Source organism: Lissotriton vulgaris, chromosome 11, assembly GCF_964263255.1.
Source record: "Lissotriton vulgaris chromosome 11, aLisVul1.2, whole genome shotgun sequence".
NCBI lineage: Eukaryota > Metazoa > Chordata > Amphibia > Caudata > Salamandridae > Lissotriton > Lissotriton vulgaris.
The window spans coordinates 906,866,320-906,890,300 of NC_141699.1; the positions used below are offsets into that span (position 1 = coordinate 906,866,320).

The 23,981-nt window shown below is 46.5% G+C and overlaps 1 protein-coding gene across 2 annotated transcripts in view; it reads left to right on the plus strand.

Annotated features, from left to right (window-relative positions):
* Positions 1 to 23,981, plus strand: part of ASH2L (ASH2 like, histone lysine methyltransferase complex subunit) — a 247,416-nt gene that overhangs the window by 38,760 nt on the left and 184,675 nt on the right. For both annotated transcript variants that reach the window (XM_086944037.1, XM_086944038.1), the window contains exon 2: positions 21,921 to 21,987. In XM_086944037.1, the coding sequence (XP_086800163.1) occupies positions 21,921 to 21,987 (67 nt within the window). The remainder of the gene's footprint in view (positions 1 to 21,920; positions 21,988 to 23,981) is intronic.

The following is a 23,981-nucleotide window of genomic DNA, read 5'->3' on the forward strand; positions in this document are numbered from 1 at the left end:
GGAAACACGCTGAACTCACCGCCCTTCTGAAAAAACCAACAGCAGACCCCACCGAACTCAAAAACTACCGCCCCATTTCGCTTCTTCCATTCCCGGCCAAAGTCATCGAGAAAGCCGTCAACAACCAACTCGCCGCCTTCCTCGAAGCCAACAATTCCCTCGACCCCTCACAATCTGGCTTCCGAGCCAAACACAGCACTGAGACCGCCCTCATCGCAGCAACAGACGACATTCGAACTCTGCTGGACAATGGAGACACAGTCGCCCTCATCCTCCTCGACCTCTCTGCAGCCTTCGACACAGTCTGCCACAGCACCCTTTTACAACGCCTCAAACATCGGAATCCAAGGAAAGGCACTGGATTGGATCACTTCGTTCCTCACCGGAAGAACCCAGAGAGTCCGCCTCCCACCTTTCAAGTCCGAGGCCACCGAAGTCATCTGCGGCGTACCACAAGGATCCTCACTCAGTCCCACCCTCTTCAACGTATACATGAGCCCCCTCGCGGCCATCGCCCGCCAACACAACCTCAACATCATCTCTTACGCGGATGACACTCAACTGATCCTATCTCTCACCAAGGACCCCAGCACCGCCAAAACCAACCTACACGAAGGAATGAAAGAAGTCGCCGAATGGATGAAACAAAGCCGTCTGAAACTGAACTCAGACAAAACAGAAGTCCTCATCTTAGGTAAATCCCCCTCTGCATGGGACGACTCCTGGTGGCCGGAAGCCCTCGGAAATGCACCCATCCCGACAGACCACGCACGGAACCTTGGCGTCATCCTGGATTCTTCACTCTCAATGAACAAACAAGTCAGCGCCGTATCCTCTTCCTGCTTTAACATTCTTCGCATGCTCAGAAAAACATTTCGCTGGATCCCCTCCGAAACAAGGAAAACAGTCACCCACGCTCTAGTCACGAGCCGACTGGACTACGGAAACACCCTCTACGCAGGTACCACCGCTAAACTCCAGAAGAAACTACAACGAATCCAAAACGCCTCAGCCAGGCTCATATTAGACATCCCACGCAACGAACACATCTCTGGTCACCTTAAAGACCTCCACTGGCTACCCGTCAATAAGAGGATTACTTTCCGACTGCTTACCCACGCACACAAATCACTCTACGACATCGGACCAGATTGCCTCAACTCTCGACTGTCCTTTTACACCCCCTCCCGACAACTTCGCTCTTCCAGCCAAGCCTTCGCCACTGTACCTCGCATCAACAAGACCACCATGGGAGGCAGATCCTTCTCATACCTGGCTGCCAAAACATGGAACTCACTCCCCGCTTACCTTCGCCTCACCCAGAATCACCTAGCGTTCAGAAAGCAGCTTAAAACGTGGATATTTGACAAATAATCCTCCTCCCCTCCTAAGCGCCTTGAAACCCTCTGGGTACGTAGTGCGCTATATAAATGCTATGACTTGACTTGACTTGGTAGATGTAACTACCAAACTATCTGCTATGATTGGAGTTGATATAGCCTGCACGATCCGTTTATGTTTATTGGGCATTGTACCACAACTTAAATCCACCAAATGTAAGTTCTGTGCGGTTTCATTATTACTTGCCAAGAGACAAATATCACAATGCTGGCACCGTACCAAAGTGCCGATTAAACAAGTGGCTCGGGGACATGTCCAACTGTAGGGATAAACTCCTGGAAGAGCTACCGATGAGATCTAGACCAAAAGATTTCTGGGGATACCTTACTGAATATATGCGTAAATTGAAAACCGCTACAAATGATTGAGCTGAGAAGGTGTTTCAAATTTATTAAGGTGTGTGTCACTGTGATTGAGTGTCGGTGGACGCTGTCTGCACAAACATATTAAGATGCATTCAGTATTTATGAAATTGACTGATAGTAAATGATGGTCTCATTCACTGGTTTGTTAATTGTTAATTTATGTTTCTTTTTGTTCTTCAACAAAAACTGAAAAACAAGACCTAATTTATATGCATAACGCCGCCGGACCTTGTGTTGTCGGCTACAAGGCTGTGTACAATCACTCCTGTACTGTATTACTTGAATCAACGCAGCCGGCCCCTCGGGTTGCAGGCTCCTGGCTGTGTAAACATCTTTTGTCACAAAGGTCTTACCAAGAAAAAAAAAAAACTATACTGTCTCTTAATGTATGATTTTGAAATTGAGGAGGTATTAAGACATTATCAGTTAAAATCAATGCGCTCAGGCATAGCAATATAAAAGGAAACAAACCATCAGCGACAACACCAACAAATATTAATGAAATGCATTAAATAAAGGGTTTCTTGCCTCAATAAAAAGACCACTAGCTTAGAAAAATAAGGCTTGGGAATTCCATCAACAATTTCATGACACTGGCTGGGAAGTCAATGTCTTACAGTTTTGACGGAGTAGAAGTAACCACAAAATCTTCATAACAGCCACTAGACAGAAACAAAAAATCGTATAGTGCACAGTACTACATTTAGACCTGCACCAGTTGAAAAATGTTAATTTTATTTTTTGAACCATATTAATGTAATTATCTAGCGCCTCTTCAATATTAAACAATGTAATTAAAAATAAAACTGCTATTGCTGCGTCTTCCTATGTAAAGAAGCAATACTTGAAAACAATCACATAATATGTTTTCCTCTCGCCTAGAAAAAAGGCCGAAATCTAGGATAAAATGAAGAGTATCTTATACTTTCAGATCGCAAATGCAGTGGCTGACATTTGCAGCAGTTTTGGCCTCAAAAATCCTTAGTTTTACAGGAAGAGCCTATTCTGACTCTAAAGACCAGTTCCCTTGTAAATTCTATTAGGAATCTCCCATAGATATGGTAGAATACCATGTGCATACATCAAGTTATAAATATGCTTTACTGTTATTTTAGGCAATCTGTCTCCGGTCTGTGGTCTTACTAACGCCAGAAACCTTTACATTCAGCATTCACTTAATTTTGGACGCTAGCACAGAATTCTCAATTTTCAGGCTATTAATCTCCACCTCTTATTAAGACACAATGTTCTTTGTCTCCTGAGTAAGACCATCCAGTGCACCTGCAATAGCCTTCTACCGGACAAAAAATAGCTTATCTAAATTTCTTCTCAGCATTTCAAAATGTCTCACCCCTTTGATACCCTCCCAGTGCCAACTCCGTATGTACATCAGTATAAAGCTTCTGTAGTGTTTTAACTCTTGAACCGTTGTTCTGAAGATCTTTCAGTGTGCAATCCTATTACCATTTCAAATCCGCACAATCCAGAATTCTTAGAAATTACTTTGTTCACCTGTATTTGATTGCTCAACTCACTGTTGGCAAACAAACTGCTCTTCTTTAAAACTAGTTTACTAAATATCTCCCATGAGCAGTAACCTAATTGCACTAAAAATGGTGTTCCCACAAGTGTGGTACTATCCCCGTATGTATGCACTTCACTATCTAAAGTGGATGAACTACCTAGTCTTTCTCAACATCCACTACTCTATTTTGTCTGTCTACCCCCTACCTCCTCATCACCCCACATCAATTGACACATAAAGCACATCTGAAAGCATTCACATTTACCACCTAGCGTCTGATCTATCCATCTAGATTCTAGACTAAACACTAAATAGACCTTGGAGTACCTTGACATCAACCCCTGAAAGCTCACTATCTGCCTGCCCATTGGACTGTTTGTAACAAAACCTCTTTAATCGTTTTGACCTCCCCAGTCCTGCACTACACTTCAGGGGTATCACTGAGTTGTAGATGTATCCTAAAGACGCTGACACTCTAGCAGCCCTTTAAACCAACTGTTTGTGGCTCGTTTACTCAAGCAACACATCTTCAGGTGATAGTTAGCATCATGGTCCACCTAAAACAGCCATCCCTAGTCCAAGTACACTTCTACATCCTTTGTTTCATTGTCTCAATGATTGCCGTCCCTCATCGTACCTGGGAACCTTGTGCAGGGTGGTCACTCCTTGACCACAAGGAAGATTCTTAAGTCTTCAATCTTCAAATAGAATGTCGATGGTCCAGAGTTTCGTTACAAGTTTCAGTCAGGATTAATATAAAGTCTTTGGACTCAGCTCCTACCTATATACCAAATCTAGGGGCTGGATTACCAGCTAGGTCCCTCCTATGGGTGGGACCAGGGAAGGGGGTGGTTACACCCCTTTCCCTTTGTCCAGTTTCGCGCCAGAGCTGGGGCTGGAGTGCCCCAGCACCGGTTTGAACTGGACTATGCATGGGACACCTTCTGTGCTCCAGGCAGTGTCTCGTTTCTTTCAGCCCTCCCTGCCCCAATACACTAGAGCCTGTCTGGGGTGGTGCTAGTACCTCCCAAGACAAGAAACCTATTGTCAAAGCCTCCCTCGCTGGAAGGACTCCCAGCAGCAGGAGGTCAGACTTGTGTCTGTGGCAGCAGCATCAATCTTGTGATGCTGAGGCTCTGGTTAACTTTATTTATTTATTTATTTTGAAAGTTTTATATAGCGCGAACAAGATCTTTGCAGATATCAGAGCGCTTTACAAAGAAGGGGTACGAACAGGAGAGTGAAATAACAGGCCATTGGGCATAGCGTAGTTGTAGGTACCGGGATTAGTAGGAACAACATGTCTTCTCCCTCTAGAAGGGTGAAATGCTACCCCCGTCGCCAGAACTGGCGAGGGGGTAGTATTCTAAAGTGTATGACACCTTACACGACATGTTCTGATAAAGCCAAACCAGAGTTAGCATTTAACCGCGAGGTTCATAATGCACTTAAGAGTATATGGTATGGCTATATCCTAGAACAGCTATAAGGACATGGTTCCGAAAGCTGCAGACAGGCTCAGCTCATGTTAGAGCCTCATCCCACATAAAACCAAGCACTCTGCCTCCAGGATTGTTAAGGCCTGCCATAGGAGTGACTTATAGGTGTATACTATATCTAAGCAAGGGGTGATTACACGACCTTGCCCCAGCTGAGTGATCAGCCAGTTGTGTGAGTTTGGATCGCCAGCCAGGGGTGGCAAAAGATATGCTGCAGCCACTGGTAGGCCTTGGATGCACCTATGCCCTGGCTACCTATAGTACACTGTACAGGGGCTCATAAGGTGACCCAATTCCCAATTGGTAATGTACCTAAGGTACATAGAGTCTATTTTACAGAGAGAGCAGATAGCCTGGGGCCCTGATTAGCAGGATCCCAGGCCAACTAAGTCGAAAACCAGCTAAACACTAGGCAAAAAATCTGAGGTAACCGTAGTCTGTATCCACCTTCCTACAGTGCCCATTTTGAAATCTGGATCATATCTGTACTTTAGATGGCCATCCCTTTGAAAGACATCAAAGCCTTTACAGTGTACCCAAATAAGCCATGGTATGTTCCTGAGCTAGATAATGTGAATGGGAAAAGTAAAAAGTTAGAGCGCCCTTTCTACCTTTCCTACATTTCCCCCAGGTAAAACCATATATGGAAAGGAGTTGGGCTCCTCCACAAAATCTATTAACCAAGGAAGGGGGTTCTTATGCCCAGTGGATTGAAGCAGCTTGTAGCCCCATTAGAGAAGTCTATACCAGCTCTAATAGCCATGTCTACCCTCCAGCCAAAATCGCTCTGCTTCATCTGCCTCTCTGCTTTACCCATTCCCTATGTCTGGCACGCGGTCTTTGTGCCCAGACTGGCTGTACTTTCCAATTAGAAACTTGTTGAAACTGATTTGGTACTCCTCTGAATATCATAGCTGATCCTTCCATCTTGACTAACTACAGGGCAGTTTCTCTGGTTCTCCATTCCAATGAGAATTGTGTAAAACTCAGTTAATATCCATCTCTTGAAGTTACTTGTGGACAGTGATATTATTGACCCTCAACAATTGGGCTTATTTCCCGAATTAAAAGTACATAGTGTTATGGTCAGAGTGACCAATGACGTAAGAGTTATTCTTGATGATATAGTACCAGCTTCCTTGATTGGATTAGATTGTTTAGCAGCTTTTGGCATGGTGTCCCTCTCTATTCAAATTTCTTTTTCTTCAGGAAATTGGCAATTCTATCATCTCCCATCATTGGATAACATCCTTTCCATCCCAAAAAAGGTAAGCTTTGTCACTGCCAACCTTTACCTATAGATTCAGAGACACCTCTTATATCTATGTGGTTCCTTTAACTGCTTTCATTTGAGGTTTAAGACCAATTATTTCTCCTATGCACGTAACACACAGTTCGTACAAAGAAGGAAGGTGCACCAGGGAGTAGTCGATAAGCTTCAAATCTTTTCAAAAATATATCCTTTATTGTGGTTGTAGTATTAAAATTGGTCATCAGCCAACGCGTTTCGTTCCAAAGGAACTTAGTCAGGGCTCCGATATTCAACTATCAATTATCTGGTTTCCAGTGGAGTGGAAGTGCGGCGAACTCCGGAAGCGGTTGCACTGACTCTTTTTTTAATTGTTTTTCTAAATTTTGGAATTGAGGTGCTGAACCGTGGTCAGCCCCATTTTGTTTTTGTATTTATGTAACAGGTAATTGTCCACTTGGATTGTAAACCTACATTCTGTAAACTTTCAGGGATATTTGTGTGTAGTCTACATGAACTGTTCACTGCTTAACTCTGGTGGGGGAGTAAAGGAATTGGTAAACGACTTGGAAGCCTTCAGAACTGACAGCACCACACACCACCTGTATTGGCACACAATTTAAGATTCGTATTTATATAACTAATTCTCCTTTAAGAAACAAATCAATAAAATATCCTGCCCATTCTTCTTTATATTGCATACTTTCTGCAATATTTGGCTTTTCACCTCCAGAAGATGTTTGTCCCGAGCCTGCAGTCTTTGTTGAAACCAGAGAATCCCCTTTAAAATCAACAGGGCACCAGAGTCCAAACCAGCACGCTGCCGCCACTGTGGGTGCTCTTTTTGTGCTAAACAGAATACCCCTTTCCCCTGAGCCTAACACCAGGAGCTTTGCTCCCTCAACCCAGTGGCCTGCTTGTAAGCAGCCACCAACTGCAGGCCTCCTATTCCCCATTGGACAACATTGGGCCTCTCCACCCGGCCGCCCTAATGCCCCTGAGGATGTAACAAAAGTGCATCATTGACCTTGGGGGAACCCTTGTTCTAACCCCAGAAACTCCATCCCAAAGTGGAGTGGTGTGGCTCACTGGTTAGAGGCGGCAGACCCGGGAACAGAGGACGGCCCGGGACCAGGGTTCAATTCCCGACGCGGCAGAGTCATGGACCAGGGTCAGCGGACTTGATCATTCTCACCTCGGTGCCTACTCTAACCAGGGATCACACTTGGCAACTCTGGGCATTAGGTTGCCTCATCTCCACAACGGCCGCCCACATACGCTGGGGATGCCTGGTTTCACCTTGGAGATACCCAGTAGGGACCATCTCACAGGGAAAGCCAGGACGGGTTCCCCAGCGGTCTACTGCGCAGGGATACTCCTTCGGGAGTCGATTCTAGCACGTTAGAAACCCACAATTAAAAGACTGAGTACTTACCTGGTAACCGTTAACTTCATCTCTCTCCAAGGGAACCTGTTGACTGTTTTTCCGTGAACATTTTTATAAGTGTGGAGTTAATTTGCATGGAAACCTGAAAAATTACAATTCTGCAAAACTGATTTTACTTACTTTTTCTCTAGGAAATGTCCTAGTGCGATATCCAGGCATATCACACGGAGTAGAAAGTTACGTAAAAAGTAATCTAAAAGTAACGAAAAATTAAGCCAGTGACACCAAGGGCTCTCCAGGACAGATGGAGTGGCCCTTACCCCATCTTAGGAAATAAAAGTGAGGTCACCTACTTGGTTGACCTGGGCCCAAGCAGGACACCCAAAAGGATGATCCATGTGAACTGCATTCAGCTTTTCCATGACCGGGCTAGCATCACCATGCTGATGGTGACTGATGAGGATCTGGAGATAGAGAGTGAACCTCTCTGACCTTCTCTTCTACAGCCCTAAAGATGGGTCAGTGGGTGGAGTTTTCTTTTCAGACGCCTTCACTGCCCAACAGCTGACTGATTGCAAGCATTTCTTGCAGCAGTATGATAAGCTCTTTTCCTTGACCCCTGGTCAGACAAACTTGCGTACTAATGATGTGGACACTGGTGACAGTGCACCTGTCAAGAACAAAATCTATCGACCGTCTGGTCAAGTCGAGGAAAGCAACAGAGCTGAAGTCAGTACATTGCTGGAGCTAGGGGTTCTTGAACCCTCTGAGCCCCTGGGCCAGCCCAGTGGTTCTGTTCCCCAAACCTCATGCCCAGGATGGAAAGAGAAATGAGGTTATTTGTAGACTGTAGAGGTCTCAAATGAGGTCACCAACATAAGACTAGAAAGAATAAAATAAAATTTAAACTCTGGATAACCCTTAGTCCACTGACTAAGCCAGGGTCACACGTCTAATTTATGTACAACACTGCCAAGTACAAGAAATAGAACGCTTGTACCAATTAAAGCAGCAGGAAGTTGTGTGGCGCAGCGGCCAGAGCAACTGACACCGGATGCTGGGGATCACGGTTCGATCACCGGTGGCAGGGCGCGAGTTCCGACCTGTTACCGCCTTTCTGCGAGACAAGAATGTGGCCTACTCCTGGGGTCACCCTTTTCGTCTCATCTTCAGATGGCAAAATAGGTTGGTGCAGGTCCGCTCTTTGCAAGCTGCCAAAGATCTACTGGGTCTGGACGACGAGGCTCCCTCCCCGAGGGAAGGGAGATCCCCTGCTAGACGGAGACGGCGCTCTTCATCCTGGCAGAGAGTAGGAGGCCCAGCGGCGAGGGGGAGACCGGATCCCACAACTAGCCTGCAGGAGAGAGGGGCAGAGACTTTTCCTTGTTCCCTTTCATCTTTTATTTTGTTGTCCCTTTGCGGGGCTTGCGGGGTTTGGGGGGGGGGGGGGGGGGAGTTGTGTGGGTGGGCTTTGGTGGGAGGCAGGGTAGTTGGGAAACTGGGAGACGGTGGTGGTGACCAAGTGTGCAGATGGATGGATGTCAAATGGTGGCATACTGGTGTTATGCCTTTAGACCCCGTGGTTCTGGATTCGTCGGGAGTGTGGTGGCTGAGGGCGGAGGGGGGGAACCTGGGGTGGTCGGGAGGGATACGCACCCGCCCGGAAAGGACTTTTCGCAGCTATTTATGGTTGGAGGTGCTACTACAACGAGCCGTTTGGCTGCTCTGGTCAGTGAGGTATGTGAGATGTCTTTGTAGATAGCAGGGGGTGAGGATAGCCTTGTGTAATGCCACTATCTATAGGTACATGGAATGTGAAGGGCTTGAATTCTCCACAGAAGCGCCAAAAGGTTTGGAAGTATGTGCTTGATCACCAACTAGATGTGGTGGGTCTCCAGGAGACACACCTGGCGCGCAAGGACGAATTGCGCCTCAAGCATAAAAACTTTCCCCTTATTTACAGGTCCTCTGCTACCATGAAGCATAGAGGGGTGGCCCTTCTCTTCTGGTTTGTCCTCCACTTTCAGCCCATGTGGTTGTGCAGCTATAGGGAAGGTGGATGGCTGATGGTCAAAGGGTTGTTGTTTGATAAAATGTGCACCTTTGTGGTAGTGTATGCTCCGAATGCAGGCCAGAATGGCTTTCTCCAAGACCTGATGCCAAGTGTGGATCACTTTGTGGAGGACGCCTTGTTTTTGATGGGGGACTTTAATTTAGTATGGCATAAGGGAATGGATAGCTCTTAGCCAGCGTTCGGATACTGGGGTGTTCTCAGCTGAAACGCAGCGCGTGATGGGCGATTTGGTGCTGGTGGACGGATGGCGGTCTCTCCACCCCCAGACTCGGGAATACACCTTCTTTTCTCATGTCCACCATACCTATTCCCGCCTGGACCACATTATTTTGAGCCAATCCCTTAGAGGGGATCTTCGAGACGCCAGAATGTTCCCACTCTTGGTCTCTGATCACAGCTTACACGTGCTCTGTTTGCGCTGGTCGGCGAGGGGGATGGGCAACGCAAATGGTACTTCCCAGCCTCGCTTATTCGAGATGAGACTTCTTGCAAGGCCATCCGTGAATTTTTCGATCTTAACCCTGTGGCCGATACCTCAACTTTCACCACATTGGACGCCTTTAAGGCGTCAATAAGGGGCACCTGCTAGGGCCTCAATGCCAACCTTAATAAACTGAGGCGTGAGGAGTTGGAGAAGGAACTCTATGTCCTTGAACTAGAGCATAAACGGAACCCCTCCAGGTTGACTCTTCGCCCACTGATGGCGACTCGGGGGGGGGGGGGCGGGGGAACTCCGAGCTCACTACAACAACAGAGCAGAGCTCACTCTACTTAAACTCCGGCGCCTCTCCTATGCCCAGGGGAACAAAGTGGGGAGACACCTAGCTCGCCAGCTTCGAGATAAACGGGAAAGGGAATACATAGGAGGTATTCAGGATGCTGCGGGGATCCTGCACCATCGAGTTGAGTACAAGGCACACTTATTCGGGCACTTTTACGCAGCGCTCTATAGAGGGGAAGCCTCTGACCCTGATGGCCAACAGGCTTACCTGAGTGGCCTTCCGCTTCCTCGGGTTTCCAGGGAATGGAATGGACTACTCGAGGCCCCGTTTACTAGAGAGGAGGTCATGGATGCTATTAAAAATCTGAAACCCCATAAGGCACCTGGGCCGGATGGCTATACTGCTCTATTCTATCAGACCTTTGCGTCCGAGGTGAGCGACTTTCTGGTTTTGCTTTTTAATATCATGGCGGAAACTGGGGAGACATCGGGCTCCGTGGCCGAGGCCGTAATCTCGATTATCCCCAAACAGGGGAAAGACCCGTCCAAATGCTCCTCATACCGACCGATAGCCCTCCTCAATATCGACGCCAAGCTGTATTCCTCCATCATTGCGGGAAGGCTCCAGGACCTGATGCCAGCAGTCATCCATCCAGATCAATCTGGTTTTATCAAGGGTCGCCAAACCCAAGACAATACGAGAAGAGTCATCCATCTGATTGAGAAGGCCAATAGGTTCAGGATTCCGGCGGTTCTAGTAGGCCTGGACGCCGAAAAAGCCTTCGATCGGGTGGACTGGGGCTTCTTGTTTCGTACTTTGGCTGCCTTCGGCTTTTCCACGAAATTCCTTTTGATGGTGAGAGCGAATTACAGCACTCCCCGCTCGCGAGTAGCAGTAAACGGCCATCTCTCTGCGTTCTTCTCTCATTCGCGTGGCACCAGGCAGGGGTGTCCCCTCTCCCCTCTGCTCTTCGCCCTGAGCATTGAGCCTCTGGCACTGGCTGTGCGTGAGCATGAAGAGATACGTGGACTCCCATTCTCGGGAGAGCAACATAAGATTACCCTTTTTGCCGATGACGTCCTCCTCTCTATCAAGGACCCAGCCTACTCTCTTCCGCACGTCCAACGGGTTCTTCTTCGCTTTGAGGAGGTGGCGGGCTTCAAGGTTAATTACGAGAAGTCCTTCGTCCTTAATCTTAACCTTCCATCAGCGGAGGTGAATAGATTACGGCCACTCACGCCTCTATCATGGGTCCCCCACTCCAACCTGTACTTGGGAGTTCAGCTGACTCCCTCGATTGGACAGTTGTACTCGGCAAACTTTCCCCAGTTGTTGGCACAAACCCGGGCTGACCTGGAGCGCTGGAAGCCGAAATACATATCATGGCTGGGCAGAATCCATGCACTTAAAATGGTCATCCTCCCCAAATTCCTATATCTCTTCCAGGCCCTCCCCATACCACTGGAGACTGCCTTCTTCCAGCGTCTCAAGACCCAGAACCTACGGTTCGTCTGGCAGGGGGCAGAGTGCGATTTTTCCTTTTCTACACTCCGCTGGCCGCGGAGGGAGGGAGGAGTGGGCCTTCCTGACATACATTTATACTACAAAGCCGCACAATTGCGGGTCATAGTGGAGTGGTCCCAACAACTCTCGGAGAAACACTGGCTGCACATGGACAGAAGTGTAGCGGGAAGATCGATTTGGGATCTGGCATGGAAACCCAAAAAGGACAGGCCCAAGAACGCATACATTGGTACCCCCACTGGCACTACTCTTAAGGTCTGGGACACGGTGACTGGAGATGATCGCTGGACTACGTTCCCTTCCCCCTTCACACCACTACACTTTAACCCGGCCTTCCCGCCGGCTCCTCAGGAGGGGCCCTTCGATGTTTGGAGAGAGGGGAGATGCCGCGCTCTCACACACCTGTTCCATGACCATGCCCCACTTACCTTTGACAACTGTATGAGGGACTATTGAGTGCCGGAATCCGAGCGCTTCTGCCATATTCAGCTGCACTATTGGGCCACGTCCTTGGCAGTCCACGCGGGGGCCACTCGATCGCCTTCCATCTTTGAGGCTTTTCTACCGGGAACCTCCTCTATGAAGGGTGTCATCTCCTTCCTCTATGGCCTCTTACTTAATTCCGCAGATTCACCTCGGCCCCAGTACATGAGTACATGGGAGGACCTCCTTGGACGAGACATCTCAGATGGGGAGTGGTCGCGCTTGTGGCGTGACATCGCCTTGCATAACCACTCGGTGGAACTCCGCTAGGCCCACCTCAAGACTCTCATGGATTGGTATTTATACCCTGCCAAGTTACACCGCATCTTCCCGACCTCCTCTGACAGATGCTGGAGAGGCTGTGGCTTGCTTGGTGATTTCCGCCACATTTGGTGGGACTGATTTTATCCCATATCCGAGAGATACTAGGATACCCTGTTGAAGGCTCCATGGCTCTTATATTGCTGGGTCCTCGGGACCCGGAGCTCGAACACCAAACCCGAGCAGACAAACCGATACTATGGTTGCGCCAGGGGGCCGCAAAACTCACTTTGGCAGCGGCCTGGAAGACGCCGAAGGCCCGGCGATTTCCCTGTGGCATGCGAGGTTGTGGAAGCTGCTAAGCATGGAACGGATGGCGGACATTTTCCTAGGTTGCTTCAAGAACTTCATGTTTCGCTGGGGTCCCTTGGTACGCTTCCTCTCCAAGGGTCTACCATCCGCAGTTTGTCGTGCCACGTTTCGGTCCCTTCATCTGTTCCAAGTCTGATTGATATAATCGGGATGATTGCTAGAGTGTATGTTGTCACCACCACCCTGGGGGAGGCGGAGGGGGAGTTCTCTTTTTCCTCCCTTTTTTTTTTTTTTTTTTTTTTTTCTTTCTTGTTCCTTGGCGACACTCTCTCTGACGATTGAGGCAGACACAGGCTTAACGTATCGGGTGAAGACATTACGGCAGCCATTTTACCAATCTGAGCACTCTTCCCCGCTCTGTCTGATGCCCTGTGATTTATTTTAAGTAATGGCAAGATACTTCTGCTATTTTTTTGGACTGTTTCAACGAGCTGAAAGGACTTTGAGCTATTGCCTATAATGGCTGATTTATGCCTCCTGGATTGCCCCCTGTGTGGGAAGTTGTGCGAAGCTGTTGCTTTCTTTATATTCTTTTGTTCCCTTTCCTTGAATACAAATAAAGGTTTTACAAAAAAAAAAAAAAGGTCGGCAGATTGTTGCCAGATTTGAACCCAGCTCCAAGGGCGCACTCTGCACAGAATCCTGAGCTCAATAGCACTCCACACTTAAATGCAAAAACCACAGTTGATGGATAGAATGCAGAACAATGTCATACATTCACCCCAGTACAGAGATCTGGGCCTAAATCGATCGTTTTTTTTGCACTCCACACCACCCCAGTTCAGACATGGCCGTATGCAAATCGGTCTGACCCTGTGCCTCATGGGAACAGTCCAGCCCGAACTGCCAAGCCATGCCTTCCCTGGACCTGAAACAAGCTTCCGAGGACCGGTTTCTGGCATTCCAGCCGTCTTCGTCGGCTTGGGATAGTAGAACTGTATCTAGTGATTGTAGATTCCTGCCCCTACTCTTCCAGCCTCGCAGTTCCTCCGTTGGCTCGGCTTGGAGACATCGTTAAAGTAACGTGTTCTCTCCGTGTGTGTCTCGGACTGTCAACTGGCAGCAACGCCTTCGCTTCCGTTGGGTGCGGGGTGGTCTGGGTTACACCAATGAACCCTGAACACTACTGGAAGACCACTTAAGGAAGGCTCCCCTCTGCGTGTCATTGGTCTCCCGCTATTATGTCCAAAAATTCCTTTCCCAGTTAGAAAAAGATGGGGGGACGCGGCAGGGCTTCGCGGGATTCTTCTATGGTGTACGGCATGACGCGTTTCGGCGGTAGCCTCATCAGACGCCTCCGTTGTTGTACTCCCAAGGTTGTCTTTTCTTGTTTTATTCGTTATGCTATTATTTTGTTATATATGTGTAATACATATGTGTAATACACACAAGTGTGTGAGTGTATGTATGTGTGTGTGTGTATATATAAATATTCACTGAAAAAACCATAGGTTTCAGGCTCGTTATAGTTAGAAATTAGCACTTAAAAAGCCTAAGACATTCACAGAAAAAAACATTGGTTTCAGGGGCGTTATAGTTAGTGGGACATTTCACTCGTACAAAATCATAGAAATTCCCCCCTTATAGGTCGTTCCGCTAACTATAACTTGCGCGTCCGCAATGCACTGCTGATGACGTCACATATTACATCGCTTGTGACCTGGTCAGTGACATCACTCATGAAATCCCCCCTCGCCAGACCTATCCGTTGGGGACCATAGGGGGGTCCCCAATCCCCCCACGGTCCCGCCGGCTCGGTGCCGGAATTGCTTTTCCACATGGGAAGCTGCTAAGATGCAGATGGAAAAGCAATTGTCTTTGGTTTTTGGAAGAGAGAGCAAGATTCCCAAAAACCAAAGCAGTTTACTATGACCGAGTGGGAGCCGCGAGGCTCCCGCCCTGTAATAGCAAACCGATACAAAAGGGGATGATGGACGGAGCGTTTGAGCAAATCAAACACTCCCCCCCAGTCAACTGATCTGGGTTTAATCCATCACCATTCTTTAGCTCACTTAGCCACCCCAGTTCAGACATGGCCATATGCAAATCAGTCTGACCCTGTGCCTCATGGGAACAGTCCAGCCCGAACTGCCAAGCCATCACCACCCCCTTTTGTACCGCTTTTGGCCACCATAAGTGTTGCAGGGTATGCTCAGACGTGAGTCCCTTGCTCACTTTAGTTTCAACAAAGAGTGAATTGGGACAAAGCACATTGAGGGTTCTCACTATGTGCCAAGTCTAGCGAATTTACCACTCGTACGGGGGAGCGAAAGGTCCAGTCCTGGTGTTCGCTAAAGATACCAACAACTAGAGGGGTACCAGGCTGTTCCTAAAGGAGTGCTAGTTAGTCGGAGACAGGTTAGGGATTTTGTAGGGCAACGTGAGGTGCCTACAAACGGGCATCCATTTGGTTGGATATAATGGCCTCACACACCCTTGCGAGTGTCATGCTTCATCGGCAATGCTCCTCGTTGGGTCGGCGGTGCAACACCCAACGGGCAACACCTCAAAGAGGGCCTCTTTGGCGGATATCTTTTTCCAACTGCCGTATGGGTAAAGTGCGGGTGTGGGGCCAGAAGGGTGTAGACGTGAAAGTGGATTAAAATGGGCGCAAGGGTACCAGGATCAATTTTATTCTGGAGGTCCCTTGGCTCCAATTAAAACTTGAACAAGGACTAGACTTGTAGGGAAACCATGTATCCTAATACAAGGCTAACCTGGTGTGTGACTGGGTCGACATGTTTCTCGCCACTTAGTCAAATTGACTGGCGATTCATAAGGACCAGTGTCTAACTGAGTTAATTAAGAGAACTGTCTACAATATGGCTGTTCCAATATTTTGCAATGTCAAAATAAGGGAAAGTAGTGTACCTGTGTTGCGCTCTGTATTCCTGGATGGGGAAAAAAGGAGAGCAATTCAAACAGTGCAAATTAACCTGTAACAAAGTGGGTGACCTGATAGCACTCCGTGTTCCATGCCTGTGGTTGTGGTACTAGCATGTGATTAAAACAATAAGTCATTCTCAGTAAGCACAGTGCACAGCATGGTCATGTGGAAAGACATCATTTAAAAGCGACGCTACAGTATTCAATAAAATGACACAAGTTCATAAGCACTCATCTATCTAGTGATGGTGAGCTACAACAACAGTACCCAGCGGGTAGAACAGCGGGTGAACCTCATAGTGGACAGGCTGTTTGATACACAACGGGCATTAGGCATATTCCAACATTAGACATCTGTCATGTGTATAATTTCTGTAAAAAGGGTCTCCCTCATTGCTACCCTATGTTGTAATGTCGTTTGACTTGTCCCTTGTATTAGCAGAGTTATAAAAACGGCTGTCAGACTGTATGAACTGAGCAGCCTATTTACTTTTCATTAGTCCTCCCTTATTCTTTATGATCCTTCCAGTTAAAAACTCGGTGCCCCAAAACCGCCTCCAATTACTTGCGTACCTACTCTCAGCATGGTTAGAGACATGCCACACTCTCGCATTAGCTTGCAATCAGAATTACGTATCACACGTTGCTCTAATCACGGGTTTTAAATGTCCCCTCAAAAGTCTCGCCAAGACCTTTAACTTGTCAATAATATAGTTAATAGCGGGTCACAAACAAACTAATATCTGGATTGAGGCAAAAAATTACTCTGATAGTCTGATTATTGGGCTATGTCAAACACCCGCTCTAATCGAGTGCTGATCTGAAGCGTCCGGCTGCAAGTTGCGCGCCGCTGCGCTCATCCCATAGGCATACTTCGCTAAAAAAACGAGTTCGCCGGGAAGTGAATAACACAGTTGCCGACCGGCACACTCGAATGCTCTTAGGCGCCTGGCATAGAGCAAAGACTTACTTTCAAAATCCCGCGTCTCCTTTGGTAGACCTACCCCTCACCGCCGGTCCCGGGTAGATGGATTCTTGTTCGCCTGCACTCGTTTTTGTAACGAGTCCATCACGTGACCGGGGGCGTGTTAGTTTGTTCCGGGGTAATGGTGGAATTTACCCGGAAGTGTTATGTATGTAATTTTCGGCGGCCATTTCTCAGTGGTGTTCGAGAAACGGGATATATAGGGCTTATAACTGGGGACCGGCAGGTGTCATATCTTAAACCTGAAGTAGGCTTAAAATTAAAAACCAAAACCAGGATTTTTATATAATAAAATCGCACCCCTCTGGTGAGTCTTGTTCAGTAATGTATTCAACCAAGGCATTGATGATTTGTTTTGTCTAGTGGAAAAGGTGTTGTCCCTTGTGTATCAGCATGTGATCCATGTGTCTTAGAGTGCCCGTAAGATCGCGGTTCTAGTTCACCATGTTGTTCCCTGGGTACTCCTTCAGGCAGTCACTCTAGGTTTACCGGAGAAATATTAAATTTTCATGGCGTGACACCAATCAACAAGGATCGGGGTTGGCTCGTGAGTGCAATAGCTTGGTGTTCAATGGATTTTATGTGGATAGGTAAGGCACATAGTGTGGCTGGTTCGTGCTAGGACATCAGGCTGTGTTCGTATCAAGTGTTGACACCCCAGTTTCACAGAGCAGCCTAGGGGATATCCTCATTAAGGCCCATGGTATCCGTTGACAAGCGATCGATCCACCTTTGTTCTTTGTAGAACAGGCTTTGTTTAGTTGAGCCTGCATTTGCTTCCAGTATCAGCCACTTAATGGAATCAGCGTTGTGGTTGGATTGAAGAAAATGCTTGCACATCTTAGTGTTGTCTTTCTTACATCGGAAATTACTGCGATGTTCCGCCAAGCGTGTCTTGACTGGGCGTGTGGTCATGCCCACATAGTACAAATTGCAGGGGCACATAATGAGGTAAGTGCATTTGGCCGTGTTGCAGTTAGTGTGGCCTCGTATCTCCCACGAAAAGGTCGGGGTTAGTTGAATGGATTTGTATGTGCCTGTAAACGGACAAACGCTGCAAGACCCTCAAGCGTAATGACCAGTGACTGGTGGTAGATTCCACAGTGTGCGTTGGCTAACAGTCTGGGTTTCCTAGGTCTTGTATGTATCAAGATATCCTTCATATTTTGTGACCGTTTGAAAGCAAATCGTGGAGGATCAAAGCTCATGTCTCCAGTATTCAAGATTTGCCAATGGCGTTTGAATGCCCTTTTGACTGCGTTAGATGCTGGTGCAAAAGTCGTCACACATGTCAAAGGCTCCTCTGAATCTGGGTTCTGTTCCTTTCTCTCTAATAGACCATCCCTGTGGTTGTTCAAAGCTCTTTTCCTTGCTTTTGTGACCTCACGGTTTGGATAACCTCTTTCTAATAGGTTTTTGGACAGGAGTGTGGACTGTTTCTTATATTCTGCAACTTGACTACAATTCCGCCTCATTCTCAAAATTTGTCCAAACGTGCGATTTTCCTTTAAGGCTCTCGGATGGTGGTTACTAGTATAGTGGAGGAAGCTATTCCGGTCAGTAGTTTTCCTGAACATGGTGGTGGTGAGATGTCCGCCACCCACCTTGATTGTTAGATCTAGAAAAGAGATCTCTGTTGGAGATGCCGTTATGGTGAAGTGCAGAAATGGATTGAGTGTGTTAATCCATTCAAAGAATGCCTCATTCTTTGAATGGATGGTGGTCCCCGGGGTCCCTCTAGGGTCCCTCTGGGCCTCCCATTACCATACAAATATTGCCCCCGTGACTTGGCCCACCCGGGGGCTAAATAGAAACAAAGAGCAGGCTTTTTGTTTTTTCCGGTCGCATCCGCAGATTTTGCAGTGGTTTAATTTTGGTTTTTTTGTGTATTGTTTTTTAAATAATTTTTTGTGGCCTTGGGGGTCCTTGTGGGACCCCCTAAGCAGGCCTAAGGGGTCAGGGTGGTTCTACCCTGCCCCCTATTTGTTTTTTGCGCGTTTGCTTTCATGATTTCTTGTGCCTCGGTTCTACTGAGGGGAGTATCACTACTAGAGTCGGTCACGCACCTACTAAATCATCCATTCAGACACTTATACATCCACTCATTCTTCAATACACCTTTCTCTATATATTAAACATATTTAAACTTTACAGAAACAGTCACTGGATGATGTCTTCAGTGATGTCATTTTAGATGTCATTTTAGATGTCATCAGCGATATTCTTCAATGCGCCTTTCTCCATCTCCATCATTTTCCCCATCTCGCTCCTTCCTTTCCCGGCCAAAGTCATCGAGAAAGCTGTCAACAACCAGCTCGCCGCCTTCCTCGAAGCCAACAAATCCCTCGACTCCTCAGAGTCTGGCTTCCGAGCAAAACACAGCACTGAGACCGCCCTCATCGCAGCAACAGACGACATTCGAACTCTACTGGACAATGGAGACACAGTCGCCCTCATCCTCCTCGACCTCTCTGCAGCCTTCGACACAGTCTGCCACAACACCCTTTTACAACGCCTCAGAAACATCGGAATACAAGGAAAAGCACTTGAATGGATCACCTCGTTCCTCACCGGAAGAACCCAGAGAGTCCGCCTTCCACCATTCAAGTCCGAGGCCACTGAAGTCATCTGTGGCGTACCACAAGGATCCTCACTCAGTCCCACCCTCTTCAACGTATACATGAGCCCCCTCGCGGCCATCGCCCGCCAACACAACCTCAACATCATCTCTTACGCGGATGACACTCAACTGATCCTTTCTCTCACCAATGACCCCAGCACCGCCAAAACTAACCTACACGAAGGAATGAAAGAAGTTGCCGAATGGATGAAACACAGCCGTCTGAAACTGAACTCAGATAAAACAGAAGTCCTCATCTTAGGTACATCCCCCTCTGCTTGGGACGACTCTTGGTGGCCGGAAGCCCTTGGAAAAGCACCCATCCCGACAGACCACGCACGGAACCTAGGCGTTATCCTGGATTCCTCACTTTCAATGAACAGACAAGTCAGCGCCGTCTCCTCATCCTGCTTCAACATTCTTCGCATGCTCAAAAAAACATTTCGCTGGATCCCCACCGAAACCAGAAAAACAGTCACCCATGCTCTGGTCACGAGCCGACTGGACTACGGAAACACCCTCTACGCAGGTACTACCGCTAAACTCCAGAAAAAACTCCAACGAATCCAAAACGCCTCAGCCAGGATCATATTAGACATCCCGCGTAACGAACACATCTCTGGTCACCTGAAACACCTCCACTGGCTACCCGTCAATAAGAGGATCACTTTCCGACTTCTAACCCAGGCACACAAATCACTCTACGATGTCGGACCAGAATGCCTCAACTCACGACTGTCCTTCTACCCCCCCTCCCGCCAACTACGTTCTTCCAGCCAAGCCCTCGCCACTGTACCTCGCATCAACAAGACCACCATGGGAGGTAGATCCTTCTCATACCTGGCAGCTAAAACATGGAACTCACTCCCCACTTACCTTCGCCTTACCCAGAACCACCTAGCATTCAGAAAGCAACTTAAAACGTGGATATTTGACAAGTAATCCTCCTCCCCTACCTAAGCGCCTTGAGACCCTCTGGGTATGTAGTGCGCTATATAAATTCTTTGACTTTTGACTTTTTTTTGACTCTCTATCTATTAAACATATTTAAACTTTACAAAAACAGTCCCTGGATGATGTCATCCGTGATGTCATTTTAGATGTCATCAGCGATGTCACTGACCATGTCATGAGTGATGTAATATGTGACGTCATTAGCAGTGCATTGCAGGGGTTGTGTGTGTGTGTGTGTGTGTGTGCATAACCGGCCTTATCAATAATTAAAGACTCTCCTTGAAGATCCCGTACTCCTACTACAGGAAGAAAGATGTTTTATAATGGAAAATGCACAGAAACCCACTGAGGTAGAAAGACTGCTCAATAATTGGACTACTAGTCCTATGCAAATTTTTGGACTACCAGTCCCATGATGCCATTGAATATACACATGCAACAAGCACAAACCAACTGATGGTAATTATTAAAAGCGACTACAAAAGAAGAGCGTCTCTGGCACCTACCCTCTCAGCCTATGATTAAGATGTCTTGCTACATCGCAACGCGTCAAGCAGCATAAGTGAATCAGGACTATGAGGGGAGTTATCAAGAGAAGACCGGATGGTCGGCTGGTTACCGTGTGCCCTCCTAAGGCTTTCGTGGCATTTGGTGAACTCCCTGTTTTCTGTTCTTACTGATTTTTTTTTTTTTTTTTTTTTTTTACAGATAAATACAGACAGCAACCATTTATATTTTGTCTGTATTTATTTTCAAATGTAGATAAAAACGGCAATTGGGTGCTTTTAGAGTGATTCTAAATACACTGTGCCAGGCCAGTAACTGTGGATTGATAGGTAAGGGGGTAAAAAAGGAATTTTAGTAAAGCGGCTTAAACAGCAGTAGCTATGCACAAGGCTGATACTGAAATATGCATATTTTCATATAAGTGCAGTGAGTAATCTTATGCAGGTGTTCATATCACTGACCCCTGAATGGCATTTAATGAGGACTGTATATTTATTGGTTAAATAAATATGGAAATATACCAGTTTCAGCTTTTACTTTTTTCACAAAACCAATAATAAATATGGATAAATACATATAAAGCTGACAATAAATAAATATGGATAAACACAGACGGAAATGACAAAAAAATAAATACCATAAAACCGGGAGCCCTAATTATATATAATGTGATTGGGCTTCTGTCAACTGCTAATACATTGCTATCTTCCCCAAGATGGTGAACGCATAATTTATCATTTAGGTGGTAGTTGGGGTGTTAATACACACCCTGTTAATAAAAAAGAATTCCACCAATATCCCTTGCTGATGGTGATCAGCACAGACTATTGCCCTCCAAGGATGCGTTGCTCTTTTTCCACCAAATGCATTTTTCTGAATATTCTTTGAGAAATATTTCATGCTTGTTTATATGTTTTGTTATTAATTGAAATTGCCTCTTTCTACTATTAATATCAGATTATTGTTGATGCACCTACCAACCAAGGGACAATAGTAGAATAACTCAAGAGTTCTACAAGTTATCTGTTTATTTCCTAATTTGCTGTTATCTGTTTTGATTTAGGGCTTGTTTTTTGTTGGTAAGTCTAGCTGTCGTTCTCTTCTAGGGATTCTACTCTTGTTGATGTCACTGGCGGATTAGATGCGGACTCCTCCAATGGGAAGGACCCTTTGGTATGTAACCAAAAGCAGTACATATTGGGGAATTTTAGTTTTCAGCGCTGGGGGATATTTTGTGAAAATGGTAGCAGCAGTGCACTACTAAAGAGGGTAGATGGTCTGCTTTCTTTCTTTTAATGTATTCCTTTTTTCTGACTTTATAATATGTATTCTAATGAAAGATCTGAATTGTTCCTGTGCATAGTAGGAGCCTGCCAATTTATTATCAAATATCACTAGTGTGTGGGCTACTCTTGGTTACTGGTTTTCTCTTGCATTGTTACCCTAAACATCACTGGGCTGGTGTTAGTAATTTCTAATGGAATCTCAGTGGAGTCGCTGCCTGACATTTCATGTTTCCCAGTCTGTCAACGTATGGCACTCTACCTGCCCATCGGCCCGTCTCAACTGGGAACCATGATCCTTTAAAGGAGGATTTCTTTCGCTGAAAAGAAAAGGCTTGTTTTTCCTTTGCTGTGTGTGTTGTTCAACAAGGTTTTACCCTTTCGATGCTGATGACGAGCTCAGCTCGTCATCACCCACGGGTGTCGTGTGCTGATGACGAGCTGAGCTCGTCATGGTGCCACTAAAATGGCATTTTCCAGCACAGGGGGGGGGGGGGGGGGGGGGGAACGCCTAGCAGCCATGTGGTTAAGGTGGTCATTGGCTACAGGAACTTTCTTCAACCTTACGAAATTTGAAAATGTGTAAATATTGATATGTGGCCTATTGGATTTACTTGTTGCATGGCGCAGTCTACATCAGGAGCAAGGGCAGGTTTTACCAAAATAAATATATATTTTTTAACGCAGAACACTGATTTTAACCCGTTGAGTGCTTCGAACGTCCAACGGTCGTCGCGTGCACTACCTCGCTAGTGCTGCGCACGACCGTTGGACGTCCGAATCCCGTTAGTGCAATCGAACGTCCGCACTGGGGCGGAATGTTTGCGCACGCTTAACTGGTTAATTAAGACCACTATATAAAATCCAGCACCTTACCAACTGTAATCTCCGTTTAAGTTATAGCTATAGTGTGAAATGACTGTTTCACATTGGGCGTAATTTGCACCTAATAACACACCACCTTAGTTTTATTCTATCATGCCTATTGTCTGTTTCTGATGTCCACTGATGAAACAAGGCTGTCAAGGTTTGCTCTGCTGCGTTGGTTTAAATCTATCATTGGGGAACGGGGGCGCAGGGGGTGGAGAGCGGAGTCCAGGAAGGGTAGAATCATGTGGGGTTTTGGGGTCTTTTTGAAGGGGAGTGGGGTAGATATCCAAGTAAGAAATTCTACAATTGTGAATTTTAAATTAACATACATGGTTAGTGAATGGCAGAGATCTCACTGCTTGAAGCAATGTTAGATTCCCTCTATCCACTATTAAACGTGTCCTGCAACCCCCGGTCTACGGACCTCGATTTTTTTTCTAGTATTTGGGTAAAAAAATCTTGCAGTCAATATTTACTCTTCCCTGACATAACGTGTGACTGCACAGGACTTCAGCTTCTTTAGGAAGAGGCCCAATCCTGTCTTGTCTATGGAATGGAATGGGATGAATCCGCTCTAATGTTGAATGTGGAAGCTCCCTTACGCAAAATGCACATTGTACTAAGAATTAATTCATTATTGCCGGCCATAGCAAAAAGTTGCTTTCCTTTTAAATCAAGTCAATAAATGGTGTGCATTAGTGAAAAGAAGCATTAGTATTGTTTGAAAATATAAACTGGCTAACATAGAACTGTGAGCAGAGTAAAAAGTGAGATTCTGCATCTAAGCTCCTACATGCTAATAGGCCCAATTGAAGTGGGTGACCCTTGATTAAAGTCAAAAAGGCTTTATTTTAGAAATCCCTCCCCAATAATCTTCTTTGCTTCATATGGAAAATAAAATCCCCCTATTTTTTATTTTTTTCCCCTAATCTCTCTCTTTGGTGTTTCAAAATGTTTTTATGTATGTAAGCTGTAGAAAGGAAAATATTTAAGGTCAACATCTTGGCTTGCTGA